At 46.3% G+C, this 16,293-nt stretch overlaps 1 protein-coding gene across 4 annotated transcripts in view; it reads left to right on the forward strand.

Moving 5' to 3' along the window:
* gng12b (guanine nucleotide binding protein (G protein), gamma 12b) overlaps positions 1-14,629 on the forward strand; it is a 29,170-nt gene extending 14,541 nt beyond the window's left edge. For all 4 annotated transcript variants that reach the window (XM_035647008.2, XM_035647005.2, XM_035647007.2 and 1 more), the window contains 2 exons: positions 12,505-12,625; positions 12,724-14,629. In XM_035647008.2, coding sequence (XP_035502901.1) covers positions 12,533-12,625; positions 12,724-12,849 — 219 coding nt within the window. In that variant the 5' untranslated portion in view covers positions 12,505-12,532 and the 3' untranslated portion in view covers positions 12,850-14,629. The remainder of the gene's footprint in view (positions 1-12,504; positions 12,626-12,723) is intronic.
* The last annotated feature ends 1,664 nt before the right edge of the window (positions 14,630-16,293 follow it).

Genomic DNA, 16,293 nt, shown 5'->3' on the forward strand with positions numbered 1-16,293 from the left:
GCTAACTACTGTGTGTGCCGACATGTGCACGAGCGAAGGCAACAGGGGACACGCAGTCCTGGCTCCTGCAGCACAGTGTCGCACTCTGGTCTCAACTCATACACGTACTCTTCCACACGTCCATGCACTCCCCCTCTCGCTTTTTTTCAACAAAAAGCCCGGCGAAGTTCAACCGGAGTTCAACAGAGCCACAACTTTGAGAAGGAACTGCGTCGTCAGCGGAGCCTGAAGGGGGCTCCTCTCTCCGACCTTATCACAAGATGAAAAGGTCTTTGCCCTCTCGCTGCTTGGGGAACTTTCATTTTCAGTTTTCCCTGAAAATGAAACTTTGTAGATGTGACAGAGCTGACGTGCTGATGTTGAGCAGGTTCAACACGTGCACTGTCTTAGTGTGTTCGCATCGGTGTTGGGAAGGTTATTCATTAATAATTACTTTTTACTATTTCAAAAAGTAATTATATTTCCTTTCTTATTAGTTGATTTGAAAAGTAATTAGTTACGTTACCCTAGGCAGCACACGTGAATATTCATGCATTTCCCAAACATCATCCAAAAAAATGATTACATTCAGCCAGGGGAAAAGCATACGAAACTGTTTGGCATTCCTTCGCGGTTAATAACACCTGTTTGCTGCATACGCGCCGCATCTCTCTCTCAGCGCGCGAGTGCCGTGCACGCGAAACTCTCTGGTCATTACATCTGGGGCCAAAGGGCAGATTACTAATGCGTCAGGACAAAAATCAGGCGGCTTCCAGAGAGAGGGAGACGTCGTGAGACAAAAGCAGCAGACCACTCGTGGAGCCTCCCTAAAAGAAGGACAATCTGGACACGCCGTCCGGCCCGGCGGCTATTACGTCCGCGGCCTTCTCCCCTGCCTCCCCCGTGGTTGCTCATTATGTGCACTTTAGTGCTCACTCAGCTCTGGGGCGCTCCAAAGTTCACAGGAAGGAAGAAAAAGGGGGGGGGGGGGGGGAGTCATTCCTGTCACTGAGGTCAGAAGGCTGTGTTTTTCTTCCCAGCCCTCCCCGTATTCTCTCTCTCTCTCTCCCTCCCTCTGTCTCTGTTCATCATGATAAGGAGTCAGGTGGCAGCAGCGAAGAAGCCTTCCTAAGTTCCTATCACCTACCAGCACCTTCTCCCAGTGCTGATTAGATCACCCTCCTTTAACAACGCTCTCCACAAGGGCTGCTTTCAATTTCCAACTGTGAATTCTCAAACTCTGTTGCCCCCGTGCAGGACCCGTACTTTTGCATTGCTTCAGATGACCTGCCATGCAACATTTGACTGTTTTTTGTGTGCATTGTGTGATATTAATTGGAATATTGTTGCTCGTATGAAATTGGGATGCGTTGCCCCGTATGACATAGCTGATTTGCTCCAGTTCAGTACCCGCTTTGATCCAAGTATCTGACATTTTATATTCTTCTCCATTCAGGTTTCATCCTGAAGCGTTAATGAATGTGAGCATATGATTGATCAAACCACCAAACTCATTTAAAAGGGGTGGTTCAAGTGTAAATTTTTACAAACTCGGAAGCGACGGTTTTGCAGTATGGGCTCACACAGTGGCTGAATTTCAATCATATCACAATTCCTCCTCTATCTACAGGGGAAAGCTGTACAAGTCATCACAGGCCCTCAATAGAGTTTGTGTTTGTTTTATCAGTCACATCGAAATATATTTTGATACCTTTTAAAAACCTGTGGTGTTATCAGGCCGCCTAGATAGGGTTGGTGGTTATGCGGTTTGTCTGTGTAAAGCAGGGCTGTGGATACATTACTTACATTACATACACTAAGGTTATGTCTTCAGTGTCATTAATTTGTGATTTTTAGCAACCTGCAACCTTTAATATAGTACACATTGAACTGGATGGTTGCAATACCATTAGATGTATATTTCTACATGATGATAAAAACACATAGGCTTACAGGATTTGCTCTAGCCCTACCAGATTTCAGTTCCAGTAGCAGAAACCTGCTGATTATTGGTTGAATGGTGATTGATTGAAAACAATGTACATTTTAGAGCCTTTATTTTTGGTGTCTAGTCAGTCTAAAAGTTGAGGGGATGCAACATGGAACCATGGACTTTACAACATCAGTTTTTCTCAAATCCTTGAATCAGCGCTGCAGCTTTTTTCCACATTATGTGAACTGGCGCCGAATGATCTCAAGGACAACAGTGTTGTAAGAGTGGTGGAGGAGGAATTCTTCTAATATGAATTTAGTAGAATTTCTCAGGAATACCGCATCCCGCAGCATGTATCATTTCGTATAAACCTTACCCTTGGAACAGAATCAATAAATGAGGGGAAAAAGAAAACCTTAGCATGCATGTACAATGATGACTTTGTGGTGTGTGTGTGTGTGTGTGTGTGTGTGTGTGTGTGTCTGTGTCTGTGTCTGTGTGTGTGTGTGTGTGTGTGTGTGTGTGTGTGTGTGTGTGTGTGTGTGTGTCTGCTTCTAAGGCATGTGAGTGCCGCGAAGTGGGGAAAAGGTGAGAGAACTCTGTGTTAATAACCTTAAGGGGATGGCGTGAAAATGTCAGTTAAGGCCGCGGAAGAAGAACTGCTAGTGTTTATCCTTAAGCAGCCGGCTGTGTCAAAGAAGCGCGTCAGCCCTCTTGAATCGACATTCCATTCGCACGACACGGTTCGCGTCCCATGAGACCGGTTCAGAACCTGGACGTTGAAGCGAGCGGGACGCGGATCGCGTTGAACGTGTTGCAGTCAGAGGTGGAATGAGAGGAATTCGCTGCAGCTTGTTTCACATTCCCACGTGGTCAGAGGAGTCGAAGAGCTGATTTCCATGCACAGAAAGAACCCTGTTTAGCAACATGCATTGATTTCTGTAAAAAAAAAAAGAAGAAAAGATTATGAACGGCGGGGTGCTGCAGTGTAAGTGCAGGATCACTGTGACAATAAGAGCTGGGGCTCGGTTGTTCCGTGCTATGTGAGAGCTTTGGGCTAAAGGTGGTGTGAGAATGTGGGACTGTGGGTTTACTGAATTCCTATCCGGTGAGCGGAGCGCTGGTTTCTGTCTAGACAAAGCCCGGTTGTCGAGGAGACCCATGCAGATCCAGGACTGCCCCAGTCTCCAGGAAGTATTGGTGGGAGGCGGTGTGCTCTTGTTTTTTGTTTTTTTTCATCCTGCTCACTTTTCCCCCCTTGGGGATTTCAACGAATCCAGTCAACAGCTTAGAGCAGTTTTTCTTTTTTTTTGGGTGGCGGTGGGAGTTTTTCTCCCATGATAGGGTGGAGACAGTTTGGTGCATTTGTGCAGAGATATCTACGGAATAAAAATCTCACCGCTTTCATGTCTCCCCCTCGGCAGGAAATTGCAGCCTGGCCCACCTTGCACACAGAGCATTGACAGACACACACACACACACACACACAGAGACTCATGCATTGCTGGTGTAGTTTACTCTCTTATTATACATGACTTTTTGCCTCCTGACGCCGAAGCACAAAAGCGATTCTCAGTATCTGTGCTGGTGGAGCCCACACCGTGTGGCTCCATTGTCTGTAAGTGAGCTAGTTAAGACAAAGACAGTCGGCGGGGGCGACCCGCGGCGTCAGATCAGGAAGCAGACAGGCCTGACTAAAGGGTTCATTAGCTGTTGCTCTCAGCCGTGCCCCGAGGGGCTATTCGTTGGAGCCCCGTGTGCGCCGTTCCACTGCCGAGGCACTGTCTACTGGTTTCAGAGGATTTGCAGCGACGACGGCAAAGTAACGAGGTGTTTCCAGAGAAAATGATGCGATCTGGAAAGAGACAAAAATAACCCCGACCCAAACTTGCAGCTGGGGTTTTTTTTTTTTTTTTTTTAAAAAGAGGGAAAACCGTAAACTCTTACAGGCTGCAGGACCTTGAACATCCCTTTGAAGTCAAGTCTAGGACCATTATTACTGTCAAGTAGGAACTTAGAATCGAGGGTAGACACAGACACCAACTCCAGTATTTTATCACTATGAGTTTCTTGTGTGTGGTCGCCTAGCTGCCTTTTAATGAGCGGGGTAGAAAGCATTTATTCACTACTTTATTACTAATTCCTCCCTTTTTTCCCCGTACAGTTATGCACTGTGCTACATGCCAATGGTGGCTAAGGTTGGCCCTGCATCTCCCTTTCTAAAACCCTGATGCAATCTGCAGAAGGAGTAGTCTTAAATTTGTGTTAGGACATTATCCCTTCCTTCACATAATGTGATACTCTTGAAAACAGATAGGCCTATTAAACTGGCAGTTGGTCGGGGACCTATTTGTTTAAAGGTGATCTGTGAAAGTGTTGCTGTTGTTACAGGCGAATAGGTGAAAAAAGTGTTAAATAACTGTCTTGAGATAGCGTTAAACTGCTCGGCGGCAGCTCATATTGAAGCAAACGCTTTACCTTGAGCAGGGGGCCTGCTCCAAGCTCAGAATGTGGCGTGGCGCTCAGGGGCTTAGGAGATGAAGTCCTTCATTGGTGTCAAAACTACGACCCGGGGGTTCTGCTCACTCTGGCGGTGGTGTCCGGCCTGTTGTCCACCATGATGCTTATCGTTATTTTTAATAACTTTGTAATTATTCAGCATTACTCATTTTTTAACACGTTTATTTTTTGCCTTTGGGTAAAAGTTTGGTGGCGTTGGCCTCAGCAGCCCTAACTCAACACAAACTACAGCAAAGGCTGATGGGAACATCACAGCAACCTCTCCTAGAAATGTCAAGAGATTTGACACTAAACCGTGAATGTAAACCTCGTGGTGGCGCTAGTCAACGAAGTCAGTACAGGCATCGATCTCTGGGGACTGGGAATGTCTTGTATTAGCTGCATAGACTGTATGTTAAAAAATGAACTTGGGTCACCAGGTCAGGAAAGTGAAGCCAATGCGGGAGTGCCTGAAACCTCTTATTCTCTCAAATGACCAGCAGAGGGCGACTCCACTAGTCGCAAAAAAGAAGTCCGTTCCTGTAGAAGTCTATGAGAAAATTATTCTATTTGTCACTGATTTGTAAGTTATAGCCCCAATTAGAGCAAAATAGACTGTATAAAGCACAGCATGCATTAGGGCGTAGATACAGCTTGATTGAAAGCTTGTGCCGTCCGTTGCAGTTGCATGGTTGCAAGTGTAGCTGGACGAGCTCTCAGTCGGACCCCCCCCCCTCCTCCTCCAAATATGGTTACTTCTGGTTTCAAAAAACCCAAAATGGCGCTGGCCAAAACGCTAAATTCAAGGCTTCAAAACATACACTCACATACCAATGGGTGACGTCACGATTGGGTTGGTTAAATGCAATATCATTGCAGTTCACCCAATGGCTGTTCAGATATTTTCGTCTGGAGCAAAGTGACCATGCTGCTACTGTGGAAAAATAAAAATAAAAAGCATTCCAATCCTTTTATTTTAATTGGCAATCGGCATGCAACAGGTATGCATGATAACCACCACCCACATGCAGCTGTTAGGCAGCCTTTCTGTTTTAATAGAGGCAGCTGGGGGCACATTATTGCGTTGCATCTGTTCTTCAAGATTTCAATTTCTGTGTCAGTTTTTGCCAAAGCAATAATGTAAGTTTTAGTTTTTTTGGAAAACAATCAAAGCGAATCGGGGAGGAAACTCCGAGCACATGTATGATGATCTGTAAGTGGAAGAGTGCAGCACCTGGTGCAGGGCGTTTATGGTTGCTTGTCATCCACCGACTTCCGAGTGCGTTGAAGAGAAAAGTCACCAAAACTTCAAAGAGAGGGTTGGTTATTCACCATGCCTCTCCACGGTGTGTACGAAGGGCCGTAGATGAACTTATACCTCAGAATCAGAAGCACATTACTCAAAGCTTTGAACTTTTAAATTGCTGTGTTACTGTCTGTAGGCTGTTTGACACACACACACACACACACCCACACACACCACACACGCTCAAAGGAGCCAGTTCTTTCTGCACATGGGGCCCAGGCGGGAATCAAGGACAGGAAGGACGGGAGCTGGATTGAGAATCTGCTGTCCCGTTGCTGACCTCACCCTCGACGAAGGTGCATCGTGCTGCTGCAGAGGTCGGGGGCGGGGCGTACAGTCGGGAGTGAGGAGCCCAGAGTGACTCAGAGGCTTGGAAACCTCATCTCCTGTTTGGGTCTGCAGCGAAAAGACACGCAAACGCCTTCTGTGTTTCCCTTTCATGTCGGCTGCCTTCACGCGGGAGGGGAAGGCACCTTTCAAAAAATCTGTCTCCATCAAAGCTCGTAATCGACGATGCTCCGGCGCGGATTGGAATGTTATAGCATTGAGTCATACCCTTGTCTCAGTGTAGCTCAGAGGAGACTTTGTGTGTCTCTCTTATGGGAGGCCTATGTCTCTTTCCTCTGCACGCCTGACTGGACAGTCTGGCTCCGAGATAACATCAGGCTGTCTGAGATTAGCACCCATGAGGGCGCAGTTAAACTTGTTAAAAAAAAAGAAGCTCCGGACTCCTGTCCTCTGTGCCTCTGTCGCACACAATGCCCAAAGAGCAGTTGTGAGTGTGGCACAATACTGATAGGCCCGTCTGCATTGTCTGCGTGCCTCTCAAATGTGCCTAAGCCTCTGAGCTCATTGTCGAGGCCGCCACAGACCCTGGCCCAGGAGCGGACTGCGGAGCCTGCCGGTGTTGTTGCCAGGCAGTTTTAGCGGGGTTACGCGCAGATACTGCCGCTGCCCAGTGTCCCACGGCCCCAGCACTTTTAGGAACTGGACAGCTGATATGTAATCACATAGGCTGCAGCCCACCGTCTGCCTTCTGTTTATCAGACATGGAACGACACCTCTGTAATCGAGGAGCGAAATGCTCATTGTGCTCTGCTTTTGCACAAATAATGTGAAAATGCAAGTTACTGGAGTTCGTCTTCACCAGTGGGGGGGGGGACATGTCTGATACAATGCACAATAGCGGAACACTACAGTTCATTGCAATGAAAGGGCCGCAACAGGCAATTGTTTGCATTATCAGTGAAAGGTAAGGGTCAACTCGCAATGAAGGCTTGTGTGGACTCACATGCCCTTATCGACACTGACACCATGTTTGTCCTTAAATTGTTCCTGCCGCTCACACCGGACGATGTCCACAGTCCGTGTTCTACTCTGAAGTTGGCCAAATACTGTTGGTGTCTTCCCATCCCACCATTACCACTCAGCAAAGAAATAGTATCCACGGAGAGGGGGGATGTTGTGTACCTGTTGGATTGCTTGTTATAATGACAGTGATAATGCTGACAACGAGCAATAGGCTCATCTGGATCCTACAGAATGGGGACAGACAAACTAGAGCAACAAGAAAAGTCAAAGGTAAACTCAAAATGTATTTTGTTGTGGAAAGAGTGTTACTTTTGAGTGCAGTTTTGCACATATACCATATCATCCACTGTAATAGTGTTAGAAAGGAATCTGGTCACAGCCTCTGTGAAAATTAGAAAATGACCTTATTAGTTTTTAACATACTGCAGAGGGACATGTGAGTACTGTTCCATCCATATATACCACTCATCCTTGAGGGTTGCAGGTGGAGGGGAGGCGCTTTATACACTGGACAGGTCGTCATGGTACCACACTGATGACACGCAAACAACCACCTAAGCTCGCATGCACACCTACAGGCAATTAAGAGTGGAATACAGTAGCTGCAGCCCTTCTAATGAGTTTCAGTTTTAGTTTTCTTGTGCGGATCAATTCCGATTGTTTTATGTGACATCTACAAATACATAGCCAATGCCATAGCGGGATGTGCACTGATCACGCATTGCAAACTGACGACTGCTGTTCGGCAAATTGGCATGTCCGCCCGGCGGGCTGTTGGTTTGAAGTCGTCGCCGGTGTATTTGTCCAGGCGGCGGATCTGAGCGGTGGGCAGAGTTACCCGCCACAGGGCAGAATGCGCTGTCAGAAACTCCGCAGGACCTCTCCCCGCTGGCACCGTGGGAGCCCACCTGCGCACAGCCCCGCAGCCACATCGAAGACATGTCTCTGCTGTGGGACAGTAAATGTATATTTATATTTATTTATTTTTTAGCTTCCTTATCAATGCTTTCAGTGTGCCACATGTTGGACATTCACCGCACGTTAAGTACACATGCTGGAGGGAGACTTTGACACGCCACGGCTGAAGGGCATTGCTGACAGTCTTTGGGCTGGAAGGGATTTTTAACATTTCAGTGTCACACCCTACAGTGACAAACAATCCCTGCCTGTTCGTGTCCCTTTTACCGGAATGAGGTCTTTCTTTTTTTTTTCTTTCCTTTCCCCCCCCCCCCCACTTCACAGACAGGAAACGGCTAGCGTGGCTCGTGATCCCTGTAAACACATGACTTGTTGTCACTGATAGGAAGAGTTTATCGGGCTTCGAGCTAAGCAAGGCTGGAGCTGCCTCCCCCAATGCTTCTGTTCTTTGTGCCGAACGAAGATAATCAGACTGTAGCTTCAGATTTAGCAGAGGCTACACACAGGAGAGTGGTACCTGTCAAAATGTTGAACTTTTCCTCTGTTTTTTTAAAAAAATATTTTATTTAGGCAAGTTTATTCATGTAGCACAATTCATACACAGTGGCATTTCAAAGTTCTTTACAAATAAGCTGACAAAAGAACATTGACAAAGAATGCATTCAATTAAGGGATGAAGTGCGCTGAGAGGAAGTAAAAACAATGAAATACATATGAAATAGAATAGGAACATAAAATAGCGTATATATTTAAATAAAGAGAAGTAGAATAAAGGCATTTGTTTCCTTATACTACTCGTTCTCCTTTACCTTTCTTAGTGGAAGACAGTCACTGCAGTAAAATTAGACTCCACCAGTTAAAAGAAAGCTTCTGAAAAAAATGTTTGGTTTCGAAGCTGGCTACAGTTGGAGCGGCTTTGATATCGTCAGGAAGTTGATTCCAAAGCTTGGCAGCATAGCAGCTAAATGTTGCTTCACCATGTTCAGTTCTGACTGAGGGTATTGCGAACAGATTCCAGCAGGTGTGTACATCTATTAGACAGCAAATCAATATGTTATCCTTCTGATTAGGATTTTAAAGCTACAGTGTGTAACATTTAGAAGAACTTATTCACAGAAATTGAACATATTGTCCATAACTATGTGTTCATATATTGTATAATCACCTGCAACAAAGAACCGATGTTTGTTTTCGTCAACTTTGAATGAGTTAACTATAGTTACGTGAGTTGGACCCGACCTCCGTGTAAGACGCAGATGTTTGCTACGTGGTGTTTGTATACGGTTGTCGCACAAAATGGTTGCACAATCAGTGCTGCCGGAAACCGGGAATGGAATCAGCGGTGCGCCGCCATAAAGTGTCCCCTGTCGGGTGCTCAGTTGGTTGCGGTTTGCAACTTTTACCACCAGATGCCGCCAGAAAAGCACATAAATTACACACTGGGGCTCTAAAATGAAGATTTTCCCATAATGAAGCCTAGAATGAATAAACGACGGCGATCCAACTGAAAAGTCGCACTGACAAGGTGCGTCGCATCTCGACGTCGCCTGTAAGACTGGTACGATCCCTCCGACCCACTGTGAAGCTGCCCACCGCACGGCCGACAGAGCGGGAGGGAGGGGGGATTATTTGAAATTCAGCACTTTTGCACAGCAGAGTCTGTGTGTGTGTGTGTGTGTGTGTGTGTGTGTGTACCCACGCCGGACGGACGGGGGGCGGACCAGTCCTGGTGCAAGTGCGTGTTCTGAACTCGTTCACCCCTGCCAGGCCGACCGCTGGGGATGATATCGTGCCACACGCGGCACCTCAGGTCTGCACAGTCCGCACTTCGGCGACTGTGTAGGTGGAACACGCCACAAGCAGCTCTGTTTCCATGGATCAGCTCTTTTACTTCACAGCATCTGCCTCAGTTATCGGTTCAATAGGCAAAGGTATTGACGGCGTGGTCCGGACTGTATTGGCAAAGAAAAGCCTTTGCTCCTCTCACCGGCTGCTAAACATGCGGGCCAGATGAGCTGCAACTCCTGTCGTCCCGCTGCGGCAGGACAAGCACAGATGGATGCACAAACTCGTTTTCTCGGGCTAAACCTGAATGTCCTCGTAGTCTGTGAGCAAATGGAAAGGGATGGAAATGAAAGGAAGAGAATGCAGATGATTGAATCTTTAAGTTCGGATTTGAGTGGGAACACATTTGCATCAGCCGAGCGATGGTTCTCTATTAGTGCAACAAGGGACACAACAATAGCGGAGTGAAACACAAAGCACTTAGCCCTCGTTAATGTATTTTACAACCAGTCACGCCCCCCCCTTGTGCCTCCTTCCAATCTGATAAAGCTCTTCAGTAGCGGCTGGCGTCACAGAGGATTCCTGCGTGTGTGTGTGTGTGGGGTGGGGGGCGCAGCACACCCCCACCCCCCCCCCCCCCCCGTGACGCGGCTCTCCTTCGTCCTGCGTCTGCTCGTGGGCTTGTTGAAAAATTACAGCTCCGTTGAAAAGAGAGCGAAAAAACATGAAGTGCCGAGCTCCTGGGAACAGTCAGTCCAAAGGTTAAAAAAAGCACCAAACGAAAGCAGATTGTTTTGGTTTTTTTGTCTGTTTTTGCAGTGTTTATACGTCTTGTGCATTTAAGATGTTTTTTTTTTAAATCATGCAAGTAGCTTAAGGAGAGAAATGGAAATACATTTCTGCCACTCTTTCTGTTTCCGTGGCTACTGGCCTTGTGTGGAGCGTCTATTTTTAAAAAAACTCCACCCCATATTTAATCATTTATGCTGTAGACCAGGGTAACTGCCGACACTGCTTCCTGTGGAGGAAGCAGGAGGGAGTGGGTTGCAGGGTGGAGAGGGGGGGGGGGATTAGAGGGATGTGTGGTCTTGTCTCCTGTATGCAGTCGGTTCTGCAGTTGTCCATGTTTCATCTAGCTTCCGTGTCTGTGCGTCCCCCTCCCACATAATGTCCTGCGCCAGCGCACAGAGCGAACATTTCCCACAGCCACATGTCAAAGAGTATTTCCATCAGTCCCACCGAGGAGCCACTCTCTGGTGTGTTTTCTTCATTTGTTCCAGGGAAAAGCAAAGCTGCAACTTATTTGTGCACGCACACCGATAAATTCTCCGTTTTGTTCTACCACAGAAATGAATACATGTCGTTCCGTTCGTGCATCAGAGCCCTTTAAGTGTCGTGTTTGTGCAGAGAAGAAAACGGGCATCACCCCCCCTGCAGAGTGAAAGGCAGGGCACTGCAGCTCCGTCGAGTAGCCCGAAGAGTGACGCAATGAGCTGTTAAGAGCAAACCCTTGTGTCCTGGAAGTGGGAATTGTGAAACAGGAGTCCGTTAGGCATTTTTCATGCACATTTAGTCAGTTCCAGATTAGGTCAGCGGCCTCTTCTGAGAAGTCGCTCGGCCTGAGGCGGTGGAACGTTTGTGCAACAACTCAGTAACTTCACTTCTTACAATATCTGCCATGTGGTGCAAATCCTCTTACGTATTAAACTGGTGCTGCAACCGAAGATGCAGATGTGTGCACATTTTTTACTTCTCTATTTCATTCTAGCAGCACAGACCCAGGGATAGCAGTGTTGGCCAGTCCGTGATTTTGATCCAAACTGAAATATCAGATAAGTTAAGATAAGATAAAACTTTATTCGTCCACAATGGTGAAATTTGGACATTACAGCAGCAAAGTGGACACGAATAAAGAAGGAAAGCAGGGCTGTGACTTGTTTGGTCCTGTTGTGGCTTTTACTTCACAAATATTCATAGGAATACACACTACACACATATCCCCTGATCCTTCTATAGCCGAAGGATGGTGACGTCTGCGATGACGCCAACTACGAATTCCCCAGAAGCCCTGGCAGAATCCCAAGAGGTGTTGGCCAACGCACAGCTGTACGCGCCTTTATGGACTCACTGAACGGTTCTTCACAAGCAGTCGCTGTTATAACATTGTCGGCTGCAGACAAAAACACTTTTTGTGCTGCTCATTTTACCCAGAAACACTTGATGTGGTCAGTCATAGGCGTGTCCTTATTTCGAGCTTCATCGCTTCAAATTTCCTACATTGCTCACTGGATAACAAAAGTTGTTTGGACTTCATCTCCTCGGCTCTTCGGCTCTTTACTCGTCCGAACCCATTCCCATCTTGTTGCTCAATCTTGGTACCTACCTTATATGATCCAGCAGATACCCTGTATGTACACGCTAACCATGGCAGAACAGGCACTGTACGTGTTTTACGTGGGATGACTATGAAACAGCTTTCAAGCTCGATAGAGAAAGAGACCTCGATTTCAAAATAAGGTAACCATAAAACTTATTACCAAGTCAAATCTAGGTGAACTAACTTGCTTGCTGTTTTTTTTTTGGACTCTGCATGAAGTCAGCGACAGCCTCCGCACACCTTTTAGCAGCAATTTGACCTTTGCTTCTTTAATCCCTCAGGTGCAGCCTGTCGCCAGGAAGCATTTGAATAGATGTATTACGCTGGGCCTTTGTCGGTTTCCTCCACTCATTGGCTTACGTACAGTGAGTGCATGTTGTCTTTCTCCACACACAGGTTTGAGCGCGGCTGTCCGAAAGCGGCCATGTCTTCAAAAATGCAGAGCTCCGGCAGCATAGCGCAGGCCCGCAGGACGGTGCAGCAGCTGAGGTTGGAGGCCAGCATCGAGAGGATAAAGGTGCGTCTGTGTTTTCAGGGCCCGCTCAAGCTGAGTGTCCCGCCCCTGCTACGTGCACGTCGAGGTGTATTCAGTGCTCGGGTTGATTTCTCTTGCAGGTGTCCAAGGCCTCGTCGGACCTCATGCGCTACTGCGGGGAGCACGCCAAGAACGACCCGCTGCTCATGGGCATCCCCGCCTCCGAAAACCCCTTCAAGGACAAGAAGCCATGCACTGTTCTGTAGGGGGAGCTGGACGGAACTCGCGCTGCGTTTCATTTCGATGGTAGTCATACTGCTCACTACTTGCATTAAGGCCAAGCGTTCCCCCGATTACTTTTTCACGTGCCTGCTGCAGATCGATAAGGACTAGATTCATCGCCGCCTCTTCAGTCAGATAGCAGCTTCACCAGAGAGCAGGCAGAAATCTGAACCTGTGACCTCCGACGTTAACTTCAGCTCAAACAGAGGTGGTGAAAAGTTAGTATGGAGGCTATTTGTTTCTGTGCTGGTGATCTGATAAGATCTGGAGGGAACTGTGCCACTGAGGGAGAGTCCCTTGACTCACTAATTATCACAGCGTGCATAAACTCAATTATTGGTCAAATCGCATTTTGGCTTTCAGCTTCTACTTTCCTCTGTGGGAAACAGTTTTTTCTTTTTTTTAAGTTAGTTACTTTGGGTTAACGACTGCCTTGAGATAACGACGTCCGGTGGTTGGAAGAGTCAACTGTGCTGCTGATATATTTTGCCACCCAGCCACAGTCAAAAATGATTGTGTGCAAAGATTCAATTAAAATTGACCAGATTGTCCCGACATGTATAATGTTGATCGGACTCAGCCACTCTAAGACTATAGTGAAGCACACTTGCAGTGCAAAGCCAGGATTTTGGTCTGAATTGACTAAAAGTTTGTTTTTATGGATGTTTCCTTTTAGCTTGCAGCATTCTGCAAACGCATAAAAGACTTGATATCATTATCCCCGACTTCAACTAAATCCAGTGCAAAGAAATTCAATGTCTCGAAAATGTTGTTGAGTCATTTTTCTCATCTTTTCTTTTTCTCTCTCTCTCTCTCTCCATGCATTTGACCTAGAAGTGTATGTGCAACTTTGTACCAGCACAGAAACAGAAAAAAAGATTGTCCCGTAACTACACACGGCCCTTTGAGGGAGGCAGTGCCTACTAAATAAAAATGTGGAAATGTTCAGCTGTTGTTGCTGAAGGAAAACTATTGGAAGACCGATCCGTGCCATCTCATCAGAGTCACTTCTATCAAACTTGATTTTTTTTTTCTTTTCACAGCAGTTTCTCTCTGCAGATCTGAGGCTTTATTACTGTACAGTGACTGTGCTCCTCATGCACTTTTGAGACCTGTAAACTCCAGATGACTGTTACACTCTTGAGTTTGAAACATTCCATGTTTAAAGTTGCTCCAAAGCTCACTTTGACTTATATATTTTTTAATATCTTTGACTGGCTTGATATCGCTGTATCTTTGTCATTTGTCTGTTGGTGCAAAATGCAACCAACTAATATTGCAATTTTACCAGCTCGGGCCTTAATAATGAAGTAATTCCCGCTTCAGCCTCTTGACAAACTTTTAGTCACACAAGTGCTGTTGTCTAATACTGTGAATAATGAAGACCCTATAGGTGAAGGGGGTATATCTGACAATAGATTATTAACCATGTGTGTGTATGACATCTTATATTTAAAAAAAGACTCATGTGATATATGTCCATGTATCACAGTACGTGCTGGCTTGTAACAGTGTAATGTACTTTTGCAGGATTGCACTGATTCAGTCAAACCTCCACTTTAATTTCTGTTTTTGCAACATTAATTGTCTTGGTTAATTGTGGATTTGGTAGATTTTTACTTGTGAGTATGATTTAGTGGGGTTTTTTTTAGAAAAAAACGCTACAAAATTTCTCACACGTGGTGAGTGTGGTCACAACTTACTGTACGTCATGTTCTGCCTTTACCTGTCTGTGATAAGTGCAAATAAACCCATGGAAAACAAGTCACTTAAATAAGTCTTTTTTTTTCTGAATAAGATTAGTTGGTTTTTTTTAACACACCTTACAAGAGGTCACTAAGTATATTTGGTCATGTTAATATTTGGTGTGTTGGATCAATGCTTTTATTATTCTTTGTGTGAAGTAACATCTTTGGACTATTGACTAAAAGCAACATTCATATGAATTAAAGCTGCACTGATGACTTACATGCTCTGTGAAACTGTAACTGTTGGTGACAAACCCAAGGAGAATTATCAGTTGCCTTCATGTGCAGAGGGCATTTTTGCCTCTTGCAGCTCTTTGTTTTGGATTTGAGACCTTGAAAGTGATGGTTTGATTCCAGCTCGCATCAGAATAGGCATCTGTCTCCAGTGTAACAGCTCTATAAAATCCTTAATAAATGACCTGCCTAGCACCAAACCAGGAATGTGTGGCGACCAAAGCAGAGCTAAATTGGGTGCACAGAGACAGGGCGACTAGAGTAAGCTCCGTCTGCTGCATGATGACGACTGGGCAAGTGTTTGCTGGTGTATATCGACTTTATAAGGCGATTATATGTGTTGTGTTTACACATTGTTCTGCTGCCAAGTGGCCAACAAAATCTAACTAGTCGGCACTCTAGGGTGTGAAACATTCCCGCAAATGTTCACACAGGAAAAAAGACGTGCATACATACTTGGCCTGTTACTTGCAAATATGTTCGTTCATCTTTGTCTTTAAAGGTTTTCTTTTAACTCAGTGATTTTACCGTAGCGTACTGACATGTCTCACACTAAACACAGACACAACATAGTCTCTGGCATTAATGATACACTCTGTATTCTGAGGTTGACAACAACTTGCCAGCTCAGAGTGTGACAGAGATAACTAATCAGCCAAAACTATTTGACCTTATTTCTGCTACTTGGCGCCAATAGTCATAAACGCGACCTGTTGTTTACCACTTGCGTGAGTATCAGGTCAGGAGCACATAAACGTTTGCGGTTCTGGCTCTAGTTCCTCAGTGAAGGTGCCCCGAAGCCACGGGGCAGCCTGTTATGCAGAAATCCCCCTGCTCCCGGTGGGCAGCCCATTCTCTCCCGTCGGTCTCCACAGGTGTGATGTTACATCCACAACAAGGTCAGCTCATATGTTGGCCCACATTGATGTAATCCTTGCTCGAGTCGCACCGATAGGACCGGCTTTGTGGCGGCTTCATTCCCAGGGATCGTGTTACCTGTCAGCGTGGCGGAGGAGCTCGGGAGATAAGCCAGCGACCCAGTATCTCCCAATATGCGTACGTTTGCGTCTCATCCAGAAGCACAGTTTGCGCGTGTTTTCTCCGTTCTGCTGACCGGCCACTTCCCTGAAGAAAGACAGCAGCACCACAACAGTTGTCACTGGGAAATTGTGACGGGACGTCCTGCCGCAGACTGCGGGGACCGAAGTGACTCTGACATCTGTTCGCTGGCGTGTAAAGCTGCGTGTTTTTGGCCTCCGTGCATCACTCTTGCAAATGGCAGCCTTTAAACTTCAGTCAATTTGACACAGCCGCAAGGCCTCCAGCCACCGTCCCACCCCGCATTCCTCCCCAGTCTTCCAGTCAGTCCTCATTTTCACCCACTTTTTTTATTCTCTCCCCTTCTTTCATCCGCTACCTGACGGCACCACCGGGGAGGTCTGTTGT

This window comes from Scophthalmus maximus, chromosome 13 (genome assembly GCF_022379125.1).
Source record: "Scophthalmus maximus strain ysfricsl-2021 chromosome 13, ASM2237912v1, whole genome shotgun sequence".
In the NCBI taxonomy this organism is placed as follows: domain Eukaryota; kingdom Metazoa; phylum Chordata; class Actinopteri; order Pleuronectiformes; family Scophthalmidae; genus Scophthalmus; species Scophthalmus maximus.